This window comes from Echinops telfairi, unplaced genomic scaffold, assembly GCF_000313985.2.
Source record: "Echinops telfairi isolate 266 unplaced genomic scaffold, ASM31398v2 ScPeMD7_18;HRSCAF=68, whole genome shotgun sequence".
Taxonomy (NCBI): domain Eukaryota; kingdom Metazoa; phylum Chordata; class Mammalia; order Afrosoricida; family Tenrecidae; genus Echinops; species Echinops telfairi.
The window spans coordinates 940365-953175 of NW_022103915.1; the positions used below are offsets into that span (position 1 = coordinate 940365).

The 12811-nt window shown below is 64.1% G+C and overlaps 1 protein-coding gene across 1 annotated transcript in view; it reads right to left on the reverse strand.

Annotated features, from left to right (window-relative positions):
• KIF26A (kinesin family member 26A) overlaps positions 1-12811 on the reverse strand; it is a 34246-nt gene that overhangs the window by 18580 nt on the left and 2855 nt on the right. Inside the window, exons 2-3 of the mRNA XM_004699129.2 lie at positions 12398-12640; positions 3373-3795 (exon numbers count right to left, since the gene is read on the reverse strand). Of these exons, the coding sequence (XP_004699186.1) occupies positions 3373-3795; positions 12398-12640 (666 nt within the window). The remainder of the gene's footprint in view (positions 1-3372; positions 3796-12397; positions 12641-12811) is intronic.

Below are 12811 nucleotides of genomic sequence, written 5' to 3' on the forward strand. Positions count from 1 at the left end.
GGCGGCACCCCAAGTCCAGATACGCTGTAGACCCTCACCCCCATCCTCACAGCGACAGGCCTGAGACCCTTCCCTCCCCCACCCCTGGACCCCAATCCAGACCTGCCTGAGACCCCCACCCTGCTGGCAGCCACCTGAATCCCTGCTATGCCCTCCCCCACATCACAACACAGGCCTGCATCTAAGGCCTTCTACTTCCATCTCACAGCCCTGACCCCATGGAGACCCTGTGGCTATCCCCACCCCACCTGTGTGGAGACCCTTCCCATGAGGTCCCAGGCCTGCAGTGAGTGGCCCCACTTGATGGCCACACATCTGCTCACAATGCACCCTGTGCCCCAGGGAGGAGCCACACCCCACAGAGCAGAGGCCCAGAGGTGTCAACAGGATCCCCACGGATCTTTAAGGGGTCCCCACTGGCCTCATGGGGCTCTGGGTTCCATGCAGCTGTTTGGGACAAGCCATCGAGTGCACTTTCATGGTGCCCCCAGGCCTGGAGTCCACCCACACACACATTCTGGCCTTGAGGACTCGGGGGGAGGGTGGGCCACTGAGCAGTGTAACTAGGGGCAGGGACAGGCGTGAGGGGCAGGGCAGCTGGGCCCCTTCTCTGCTGGGTGAGAGCATTCCCCGCTCCTCCACACTGCAGACCAGCCACACACACACACCCTCCAACCACCCCCAAGTTTTCTCCCGAGGGCTTCAGGGTGTAACTGTCTGGGTCAGGAGGGCCCACACCCCACAGGAAGGTAAACTGAGGCAGGGGCCGGCAATTGCTCAACAGAGTCCCGGCTCCCTCCAATGACCACCCTGCAGGCCCCTGAAGGTGAGGTCTGCAGACCACCCACGGCTGGCGAGTGGCACCCCCAGCCCCCCCAGGTCAGGGACCCTCAGCCTGACCCTCAGGCCCAGACTAAGGGGTGCTCTTGGGGTCCCTCAATGGACTCCAGCCTGGTCTGCTCGTGACTGAAGGCCGGGGTGTTCGCTGGGCACGAGGTGGACATCCTGTCCCACCACTGCAGCCCTTGCAGCTCCGGGTCTGGTGCCCCGTAGTGTCAGCTTCCCAGGCCTCACCTTGCCTTCATAGGGCTGCCGGTGTCCCTCAGGCCTGCAACCAGGCCCTCGACACCCACTCTCAGCCAGCTGGCCGGGAGGATGCCCCAAGGCTGCCTCCCAATGAGCGTCTATCAGATGAAGATGCTCCACCTCCACCCCTGCAGGCCTCCCACCTCCACCCCTGCAGGACACAATCTGGGAGGAAGAAGTGAAGCCGTCCTGCTGGGCCATCCTGCAGCCAGAAGCTGCTCCCCGGGCACTCAGGCAGGGGGTGGCCTGGCTTGTGGGGACCGGAAGTGTCCGTAGTTATGATCACAGCCACAGCTGCCAACCACTGGGCAGTGGAGGGCAGCCCACCCACAGCCAGGCCACCCTCCACAGGAGCCCCCACCGCCCTAGGTGGATGGCCGAGATGGAAGCATCCCAGGCAGATGCCCACCCTGAACCCCATGGCCCGACTCCCATAGCCCAGACACTGCTTGCCCCAAACAGTATGGACCCGCAAAGCCCTCCAGGCTGCCCTGAACAGCCATTCCTACCTCCTGCGCCAGGTCTGATTACAAAGTCAGCACCCCCCCCCCCCAGGCAAGGTCAGTGGGGGTGTGAAAGGGGGAAAGGGTGCTCCCCATAGCCCTCGGGGTGCCTAGGCAGAGCCAGCACCCCCATGCTCCACGGAGCCTCACAGGTGGCCCTCCTGTACCCCCCAGACTCAGACATGGCTTTCAGAGGTGGCCCAGGAGTAAGGTGCAGAAGAGCACCACCGTCAGGGGGGCGTTGGGGGAGCTGCTGCCCCCAGCCCCACGTATTCGAGGCCGGCAGCTCCCCTTCCTGCAGGACACAGCAAACCCACAGGGCATCAAGGCTCCCCAAGGAAAGCAGCGCCCCCCCCCTCTTCCAGGCCTTCTCCTGGGACCTCCTGGTGCTCCTCACAGCCCAACACTCTGGCTCCTGCCTCTGGGCCCCAGGCCTCTGGCCCCAGGCGGTCCTCCCAGCCCCCACCCCCACCCCTGCCATTTGCCCAGGAGCCCAGGAGGTGAGGGAGGGGCAGGCTGTGCTGGGTGGGTCCCTGAGGCTGGCCCGAGCTCCCCAACAGATCCAGCTGCTCTGAAGAAGGAGCCTCATCCGGGCCGGGCTGGGGCTGGCAGTCAGAGCATGCCGCAAACCCTAGAGGGATCTGCCCCTGCCTTTATGTCCCACGGTCCCATCTGCACCGAGACTGGGGAAGACTGTCCCTGGATCCCAGCATCCTCAATCGACACCGACTGCAGCCTCCAGGAAATGGCCCAGGGCCCCCTGGAATGGGAGCTTCGGGGGCTTTGTCAGGAAACCCCCCAAGGAGCAACTAGGGTCTCACCGTCATCCTTGCCTCTTCCTGGGCTTCACCTACCTCTCCCCTGACTCGTAAGCCAGAGAGGGCCTCACTGGACCCCAGCCTCCATGCCTGATGGGGCGGCCAGGCCTGGCTCTTGAGGAAGGCACCCTGAGTTATTTCAGACATCCAGCACAGCCCCTCACAGCTAACCCTACCCTCCTGCACCCCCATCCTGGGGCTCGGTCTCCTGGAGGAAAACAGGGGTGCACTGAGCAACTGGGGACCCCTTCGAGACAAAGCCAGGAAGGCCTGCCCCCAGCCCCAAGGGGCATCTCAGTGGTCCCAGAAAGGCCTGTCCCCAGCCCCCAGTGACAAAGCCCTGTACCCCAGGAAGGCCAGGCCTCAGCCCCCAGCTCCCAGCAGACACTTGACGCCCCCCTCTGGGTCAGCACAGCATCATCACAGATAGGGGCCCAATGCCAGCCAGGGCCCCAGGGCTGTCAGCTCCTGACCCAGAGCACCCACAGTTCCAGGGGGCTGTGTGCACAATGGGGTGCAGGCCCAGACCCTGTCAGGTCCCTGCTGGGCCCCCTGGGGAGGGAGTGCTGACCAGGTGCCATGCTGGAATCAGTCAGTGGGGGAGCCACATGCTCAGAGCACCGACGTGAGAGTGCTGGAGGCAAGGACTAACCATTCCCAGGTGCCCCTGAAGACCCCAGGAGTCCCCAGCGTGAGGTCACTCGTGGCCATCACAAGAGACAAGGACACCAAGGTGGACACCCCCAGATAGTTCTGCTCTGGGCAGCTTCCACAGCTGACATGCCCTCCAGCCCCTAGGTGTGAAGTGAACCAGAAGTCCTGAGCCGGCACCTTGTCCCACCCTGGGCACTCATCAGCCAGGTGGCCGGTGGCTCCCAAGAGGCCAGTAGCCCCCCACCCCGGACACCCACCAGTCAGGACATTCCAGGGCTCCCAGCAGCCCCCCACCCACCCAGAGCACTCACCAGGCAAGTGGGCGGGAGAAGGCGGTTCACTCCAGAGATGCCCCACATGCCCTCCAAGCAGGGCGGGGTCTGGATGGTAACAGTGCTCAGGGTGCCCCCAAGCCCGGCCGGAGACACGGACACTTGAACGCTGGGCCCAGGAGGCCAGATGGGCCCCTTCCTCCTGTCCGGCCCGGCCTGGCCTGCTGGCCTCGCTGCTGGGCCCGGTCCTTCCCTCGAGGTGGTCATGGTGCCTGGGCCTCCTCGGGGGGCATGGGGGTCCTCCCGGCGAGTGGGCGCCTGGAACAGCTGCAGGGCCTCCCGAGTGAGCTGGCTCAGGTGGGTGGCGCAGACGTCGCAGTGTCGCTCGGCCTCAGGGCAGCATGCTGACAGGGTCCCGGGCACCGGGAGCTTCTCCACAGGCAGAGCAGGGAGGCCGGGGTCCTGGGGGCCAGAGGCAAAGACGTGGTCAGGGCTGGGCAGGGCCTGCCACCACTGCTGGCACACACTTCCAGTTGGTTTTGTGTGCTTGGGCCCACCAGGAACACAGTTGCCAGAGAGATGAGTACTCCCATAGCTGCCCCCGCCACCCCCACATCCTCAGCAGGCTTTGAAGCAGCTAGCGGGCGGGGCGTGTTTGTGGGCTCCCCAGACAGAAAACTGGGCCCTTGAGGGATGACAAGACCACTGTCCCAAAGCTCTTGGAGGCTGGGGTGGGGAGGGGACCAGACCGAGGCTGCAGCCAGGCCTGGTCCGCCCAGCAGAAACCCTCCAACAGCCTGACCTAGAGCCACTGGTGTGGCCAACTCATTCAGCCAAGGTGGGGCTGGGGGGCTGGAGACCCCATTCAGCAAGAGCCCGGGCCTAGCCCGGAGGGGCAAGAACCGTAGTGCAGACTCCAGGGGAGCGAGGCAGTGAAGCCGGCCGAGGGAACACACTGCAGCAGGAATCAAGGAGACCCGTGGAAGACCCCGTGGAAGGGGCTGGACTCAGGGCAAACTCAGCTCCCCCGCCACTCTAAGCGGCTCCTCAGGTGGGCTGCTCCAGGCACCCGTAGCTGGGGGAGAGGGGTGCTTCTGCTGGGAAGCTGACGCCTAAAGAGTGCGAGTAGGAGGTTGGGGAGCAAAAGGAGCTCTTTACCCAGCATAGAGTCAGGAAAGGCTTGCTGTAGGAAGAAGCACCTCCAGGGAGGGGGTGGGGGCAGAAAAGGGGGCCACTCCTTGGACAAAGCTGGCCCCCTGGGAGGCCAGTTAGTCCTTATTCCCATGGCTGCCCACCCAGGAGGGGGGCTCTCTGGTTCTCAGGCTGGCCACAGTGCATCCTGCCCCTTTCCCAGGGGGTGGTCTGCCACAAGGTGTCACCCAGCTGGACCAGCCCCCAGATGGACCAAAGCAGCCAGCCAGCCCCACCTCAGCCGGGACCCCCAGGGCTGCATGCAAGGCAGGGTTGGCAGTTCAAAACCACAACCGCTCCCCGGAAGAAAAAGGAGGCTTTCTCCTCCCTGAAGAGTGAGTGTCTGGGCGGCTCTCCCCGTCCTGCAGGGTCACCCGCCGTCCTCCATGGCTACCCTGTCCCTCCCTCAGGCAAATTGCCATGTGGGCCTGCTGCTCTCCCACAAGCCCTGGCTCAGTTCAGCCACACTGCTAGCCACACGGGGAGCCCCCGTGGCCTGCCCAAACACACTCATGCCTCAGGTTAGGGAGCTGGCCCACGGCCCCACCCCCATGCCCTGAGCCTGTCTGTGACTGGCCACACCAGATGCCGCCGGGAAGACGGACAATGTGGGGGACAGCTGTGGCCCAGGGCAGGGAAAGCTTGAGTGACTGGCCTCTCCACTCGTCCCCAGCCCTGCCTCCAGCCCCTGCCCCCCAGGGCAGACCCTCCCAGGATACCCCCCCCCCCACCGGGCAGATCTGCCCCCAAGGATGAGTCCTGTGGGGTGAAAGGTGGGCTGGAAGCCACCATCCTGTGACACCCAGCTCCCTGCAGGGGCTGGGGACTCAGGAGCCTCTGAAGTGCCTGGCGTCTGGTCCCTATTATGGGCCCCCACCCTCAAAGGCACCCCAGGAAGTGCTCTGAGGTCAGAAGTGGCAGGATCCAAGGGTCCACGTAGCCCTGCTGGGGGCAGGGACAGCCCCCCTTCCCAGAGGCTGCCACCCTGCAGGAGCTCTGAAGCAAGGGGTGTGGAAATTCATGGCTAGAGCTCAGGACCCCCACACCCCAGCACATTCACACACACACACACACACACACACCCAGGGCTGAGGTCTCTGCCTGCTGCTGGCCATCTTTGCCGGCAGCTGGCCAGGCCGGCTCTGCTGACTCTACATTTCCAAGCAGCAGGGGAGGCTACAAATGACCGCCCGGGGTGAGAGAAGGAAGTCACTGGGGTCCTTAGCCAACTGGAAAGGCAGCTCTGCCCTCCCAGCTCCAGGTTCCCCCCCACATGGGGTCCCAGCCCACCAAGTGACAGCCACAGTGTCCAGTCCACCCCAGCCAGACCCACTCTAGTCCCAGACCCAGACTCAGATCCAGCACACCCCAGATCCACCCCAGATTCAGCCCTGAGCCCACCCACCCCCTGTCCTAGTCCCTGAGCTGGACCCAGCCCACCCCAGCCCCCAGCCCACCCCAGATCTAGTCCCAAACCCCAACTCAACCCCAAACCCACCCCAGACCCAGACACGACTCTAGATCCCAACCACAACTATAGTCCCAGCCCCCAGACCCGGATCCAACCCGCAAACCCACTTCCCAGCCCACCCAGACCCAGTTATAGGCCAACCCCAGCCCACCCCAGTCTCAGCCCCAGCCCCAGCCCCAGCCCCAGCCCCAGCCCCAGCTACACTCTCAGCTCTCTCCCTTGGCCTGCAGGTCCACCAGCCCACTGCTCTTGGGCATCTGCCTGCCTTGGGGGTAGAGACCCTGGAGTAGTCCACCCTGCCACCCCAGCCTGCTTCCAGCCCAGCCTGGCTCCGGCTGGGCTGCCTCCAGCTGTCATCAGGAATTCGACTGAAGCTGCAGAAGGTCCCCCACACCCATATTCAGGCTGGGGCTTGAGTACTGAGTCAGATGGAGTGGCCTGGGTCCCAATGGGGGTCCCAGCTGGGTCACTAGAGCTGAAGAAGTTCGCATGTCCACAATGGCCAACCCAGCCTGGCCTCCCCATTGCCCACTGCTCTACACCCAGCCGCTCCGGGGCCCAGTCCCCAGATGCTGTGGCCAGCACTATGTTGGACCTCCCACCACCACCGCCCACCCGATGACTCCAACTGTCCCAGGGGCCAGCCCCCAGACGCCTGGAGCACTCGGGTCTCTGAGGCAGAGCTGGGCGGCCAACCCCTCAGAGCGCCCAGTGTCTGTCAGCAGGCAGAGGGCAGACAGTGTGCTGAGGGGAGGGGCAGGGTGGACCCCAGATCCCCGCAGCAGTCTGGCCTCAGGAGGGGGTCAGACATGGGCTTTTCCCCGGGAGCCAAGATCAACCCCAGGGTCTGGCAGGATATGAGGGTGTTCATCCAGGTCTGCACCCCACAGTGGGCGGCCCAGCACACTCTGGGCCCAGATCCTGAACTGGACAAAGGCCACCTAGTCCCTCCTCCTGGCCTTGGCCAACAATCCAGGCCCCCCTTCACTTCCTGCCCCTCCCGGGCCCAGTCAAGTTCCGGCCAGGGCCCAGCCTCCACGAGCTGCTCCAGAGTCCACAGCCCGGGCTCCTCTGCAGCCTCGGCCCTTCGAACAACGGAAATTACCCTGAAGCATAGGATGCCTTGATTTCCTCCTGATGGTCTAATTCAACGGATCCTGTCTTGCATTCAGTCTGCTTCTCTTCATCGGATTCCTTAGCACTGTGCAACCCAGCCCCCACTTCCTAAAAATGACACCTTCATTCTTTACCCCACACCCTGGGTCTCGGGTCACCTTAAAGAATCCCAACATTTGTTCCATGTGGGGGTCTCCCACGGGCCCTGACGGCTCTGAGCTCCCCACCCCTCCCCCCAAAGCTCCAGCGCTCTGGGGCGATCCTGTGGCTGTCCAACCCAGCTGTCCCCCTTGAGCCCCCACCCTATCATGAAGAAAGGGGCCCCCACTGGCAGGGCAGGTGGGGTGGCAAGGAGAGAGGGCCTGGGCTGGGGGCTGCTTCGGGTGGGCAGCTGTGAGGCAGACAGAGCAGCCTGGGTGTGGCCACAGGCAGCCTGTTTCCCGAGTTCACAACAGATCCAGGAAGGCCGGGCTGCTGGGCGGACTGCTGCCCTGGAGGAAGCCCACCAGCTCCTGTGCCAGACAGGGAGGGGGCAACCATCAGGAGGGGCCTTCCAGTCCCCAGGTGTCCTCCCGGGACCCGGGACCCGAGTAGCCGGGTGCCAGGGCCAGCCAGCTGGGCAGCTCCAGCACAGACAAGGTCATTGAGGGCCTGTCCCGGCCAGGATGACAAAGGGGCACAGATGGGGGCCGGGCACAAGGAGTGGGAGCTCAGGGTTCTCGGCCTGGCTCACAAGGACCCCACCCACAACAGAAGCTGCCTGGTCCTGGTCCCGGCTCAGGCCCCCTGGCCGTGGCCACAAGGATGTGATCCATCCACAGGGTCTCCCACAGCCAGTGCCAGACCTTTCTTAGCAGTCTGCCTCTGGCTCTGGACAGGACCAGCCTGAATGGGAACAGGCCTACAAGAAGCCGTGGCAGGAGGTAGGACAGGGAGGTGGACAGTCAGTCAGGCAAGGCACACTCCCTGGGCCCAGGCCTGGGTAGGTCACCCAGTCAGACCCAGCTGGCTCCACCCACAAGCAGAGTGGCCCCCAAATCCAGGCCACTTGTCAGTGTGGGACCACCACGCATAAGGACACAGCGCACAAGCAACACCACACTGTGGGGAACACAGACCACAAGGCCACACCCGAGTTCCTGGGGCCACACCACCTACTCAGCTGTCACTGGGTCCCAGCCCTCCACACAGGCTCATGCTTCCCACGGACCAGCTGGGAACAGTGAGGCCTACAGCGCCGGGCAGGTCCACTGCTGGTCTGCCCACCAACATGGGCACACCTCCTGGCACCACGGCTTCTGGGGACCACACAACTTACATTGAAATGAGACCCTGAGGCCAGAGAAGGTAGCAGGGAGAACCAACAGGAACGGTTAGCTCCCATAAGAGGCGTAAGAAAGGTTCACTACAGCTGGACAGGGAGCTGGAGGAGAGCCGAAGCACTGTGAGCTTCCTGGCGGTCAGAGGAAAAGGGGGAAGTAGACTTTGCTCTTTAAGGAGAGAGTTTTCTATGACTTCTAAACCCAAACTCCTTCCTACAGAATCAAGCTGATAGCGGGGTGGGGGGTGGGGGGGGTGTTGGCTTCAGAGTGGGGGGGGGCAAGAAGAGCCTTTCCCTTAACTGTAGCCCCCCTGTATCCTGTCCCTCCACTGTTGACAGGGGGGCCACTGGACCAGCTCTCCCTCTGGTCACAGCCTGCCTCCACTGGACACAAAACTCACCTATGGAGCCCACCTTCCCTGAGCCTCACCAGCTGCTGGCCCACCCTCTCCAATCCTGGCTTCCCAGAAACCGAGGGTCCCCTCATTGAAGGTAAATGCCTTCCCACTGCCCTCCTCTCACTCCTGAACCCCCAACCAAGCCATGAGAAGGGGCTCTCCCCCATCCCACGCTGAACCCAAGTCTGGGGCCTGGCATGGTCACATCACAGCGGGGACGCCAGCTGGACCACCCCACTAGCTGGACCACCCCACCGCTCACTGAGGAGGGCCGCCTCCCGCGCCTGGCCTGCCCAGGCTCGGTCTCCCACAGCCAGTGCATGCCGAGCTGGAGAGAGCCCTTCTGGGCCCAGCTGCAGTGGCAGTCCCTCCCAGCTGAGTCACAGGGTCCCCTGACAGCGGAGTGGCTGCCTCAGGGAGAGCCCGCCCTTCTCACACCTCCTCTGGCTGCCACCAAGGCTCCCTGACACCTGGGCACCACAGTCCCGAGACACGAGGGCCACTGGCCAGCCACCAGCTTGGCCTTAGGGAACGTCATGCCAGCATCCTCGGGCAGCTGCATGCAAACTTGAACTGAGCCCAGCCCCCTGTCCCAGGCAGCAGGTTCAGAGGTGGGCAGTGAGTGGGGGACGGGATTTCCTGGGAAGAAGAGCCAAGCCAGCACTGGCAGGACTGCCACCCCAGTGGGCTCCCCAAGAGGGAGTCAGGCTGCCCAGGCTCAGGCCCCGGCTGCCCTGGAGCGAGGCAGGCCACCTTGAGCACTGCGGGGACTCTGCCTGGGGAGCAAGGTGAGAAACACTCACCGCCACTGCAGGGTGCTAACCAACTCAGTGTGGGTGCTGACACAGGAGGTGTCACCTCCGCATGCCACATCTGGGGCAGCAGCTGGAGCGGTGCCCCAGGGGGTCCCTCCTTCAGACAGGGGCATGGTCCTCCCAGGGAGGGGCCAGAGGGCAAAGGAGGCCCAGCCCTAAAGCCCACAGAAAGAGTGCAGAATGGGCAGTCCCTCTGTGAGCACTTCTGGGGGATGGGCCCCACATAGTGCAGGGGGGAGGGGGGAGGGACAGAGAGGAGTGGTCCCAAGGAGCAGGGTGCTGAAGAGGTACACAGTCTTCTTGGGGGAGCTGACCTCCGAAGTAAAAAGGGGGCTGGGTTGGGGGTGTAGTGAGAATCCTACATGGGGGCAGGCAGGGACCCTGGCCACTGTGTCCAATACCAGGGACCCCAAGAAGCCTTGAGCCCTGTCCTCTGCAAAGAATCACAGCAACAGGGGGTGGGGACACCCAGGCTGGGGCCAGAGGGGGGTGGGGAACTTCATGTACCCAGTGGCCAGTACCTGTCTGCCCACCGTGGCTCTCTGATGTAGTGCTGGGCAGGGCCAGCGGGTGGTCCCTACACTGTCCAGGAGCCCAGGACGCCCTCGGATCAGCTCAGCTGCTTACCTGCCAGCCCAGGGGAGGGGCTTGGAAGAAAGGTCTGGTGCTTTGCACCTGGACAAGCGGCCCCCTGGAGCCGGGGGGGGGGGGCAGGGGGGCACAGCTGTGCTCCACAGAAGTAGGGGTCCATGCTTCATGTCACCAGGCCACTCCCCTCCCAGCCCCCGAGCCCCAGACACAGTCCCTCCCCTCCCCTCAAGAGCTCCCCTCCAGAAAGTGGTCTACATCTGCCAGGCCTCAGCTGAGGGGCGCAGGGGGAGTCTGGGGGTCACAAGGGAAGGGCCAGCTCTCAAAGGGAACAGGACAGGGACACCCCCAAGGTGTCCCCAAGAAACACCCCAGCGAGGGCCCAGAGATACCTCCCAATGGTCCAGGGTTACCCCCAAGGGCCCATAGATGCCCTTCGAGGACCCAGGTCCCTGGTTCTTGTCTGGGGGAGCCTTCGCCCCAGCCTTAGGCTAAGCACCCCACATCTTAACACTCCTGAGCCTCCCCCCAGCTGAGGACCCACTGAGAAGGGCCCTGAGATGCGGACTCACAGCCACCAGACAAGAGCAAGGTGCTAGCCATGTGTCCAGGCTGGGCCCCTGGTCTGTTGGATGAACAGGACTCTGGGGGGCTGGGGAGGAGGGTGAAGCACCATGTCAACCAGCAGACTCAGAGAGCCCGGGAAGCTGTAGACAAATGCCCTGCAGGGTCACAGCTGTCTGTAGGGTACACCCACGGGGCCCCGGACCAGGGGCCTCAGTCCACCAGGGCCTGCTGTGGCCTTCAGACCTCTCCACACTCCTTCCAATGATCACCCACCAGGACAAGGACAGCGTAAAGCCCCTCCTCTCTGTGGGCACCTGTAGCTCGTGGGCTCTACCCTGAAACCCCACGTGCTTTATAACCCAGGCATGGGCCTTCTAGGACGCAGCACCCCAGAAAGGCTGGTCTCTGGAAGGACCACAGCGAGAAGGAAGCCCCTGCCTCCTCCCCGAGCTGACACTTCTCCCTGATGTATATCCAGGCCCCACCTCCAGGGTCCCTGTCGCCTAACTGCAACACTGCCCACAGCCAGACACTGCGTTATTCTGAAGACCAGGTGTGATGGCATGTCATTCCACCATGAAGGGCTGGCCACCCCAACAATCCTCTCAGTGATTGCCCGGGATGCACCCAGTACTCTGACAGGCCATCTGAGGCCTGGGCGCCTCTTCGCCCTTGGTGCAGGTTTTGTGTGCTTGGAGTGAACGTGTTTGTAATGACTTTGCCCTAACACCTGCCCAGCCAGCAGGTACAGCAGGACTCCTGGGGCACCCCCACCCCAGACAGGCCACAGCTCCCTCGCCCTCCAGGAGGGCTGGGCAGGAGCTTGTGCCCTTGGGCAGAGGCCAGGCCTGTGGCCACCAAGCCCCAACCTGCATACAGAGAGGCCCTGCCACCCCTGGGGGCTCACTCCCCCCCCCCCAGGCAACACTATATTTAGAGGCATGGGAACCCTGGACTTCCCAGGAATTCTGAAGGGCGGGAGGGACAGGCTTCCTCTGGAGACCCCCACCTCCACTGCACTGCAAACTTCCAGCACATTGTTTGCGGGAACAATAGCCCCGTGCCTTCCAAGCTCTGGCCACAGAACTGACTGCCCCTGCCTTGCAGACACCCTGCTGGGCTGCAGCCTGCCCCCCACTCCTCGGACCCAGTGGGCCATGGATCTGGGGGGCATGCTGGGAGGGAGGCAGGCAGGGGCCAGCCCACACTGGCACCCTCCAGGCCCTGCGACCCAGGTGTTCAGTCCCGACACCTGGCTGGGGGCCCAGGTGCCCCAAGGGTGACAACGCACCCAGTAACCTCTCTTCTGCTGGCAGGGTAGGGCCGGGGCTGTCCCGCCCAGGGTGGAGTCCCCACCTTCCCCTCCCCCACCTAAACACAGATGCAGTACCAGCTGTGAGGCATCTGGATTCCAGAGTCACAGCCGCTCCAACCGCCCCTGGGAGCTTCCCCCAGATGCACGCACACACACCAGGGACAGCAGGGAAACTGAGGCTGGAGAGGGCTCGAGAAGTAGGCAGCCTGAACACTAGGCTTCCTGCAGGCCCAGCCGGCCGCTGGGGGGTGGGGAGTTGGGGAACTCGTGAGGCTCACTTACCCGGAGTTGTGTCCCGGGCCCACTGACCAGTTTCCACGCCTGTCGCTTGAGCTCTGCGAGCTTCGTGTGGCAGTGGCGGCACCAGCCACCTCCGCCCGCCGAGTGGCCCTGCTCGGCGCTGGCCCCAGCGCCCTCTGGCGCAGGGCGGCCGCATGGGTCCTGGTCTGGTCCCGGGGGCAGCCTCTTGAGAGGGGTCACCTCCAGCAGTGGCAGCGGCTCGCGGGTCGGGCCTCCCTCGGCCACCTGCAGGAGGTGAGGCGACAACGGAAGAAGAGCAGTGAACCTGGGATGCCACCAGGAGAACTGCGCGCCCGCAGGCCCCAAAGTGACATGCCCGCCAAAGTTAGGGTCTTTGGGCCCGGCCTGCAGCCCACCGTCGCCCTCCACCCGCCCCAATCCCTGACGCGGCCCCTC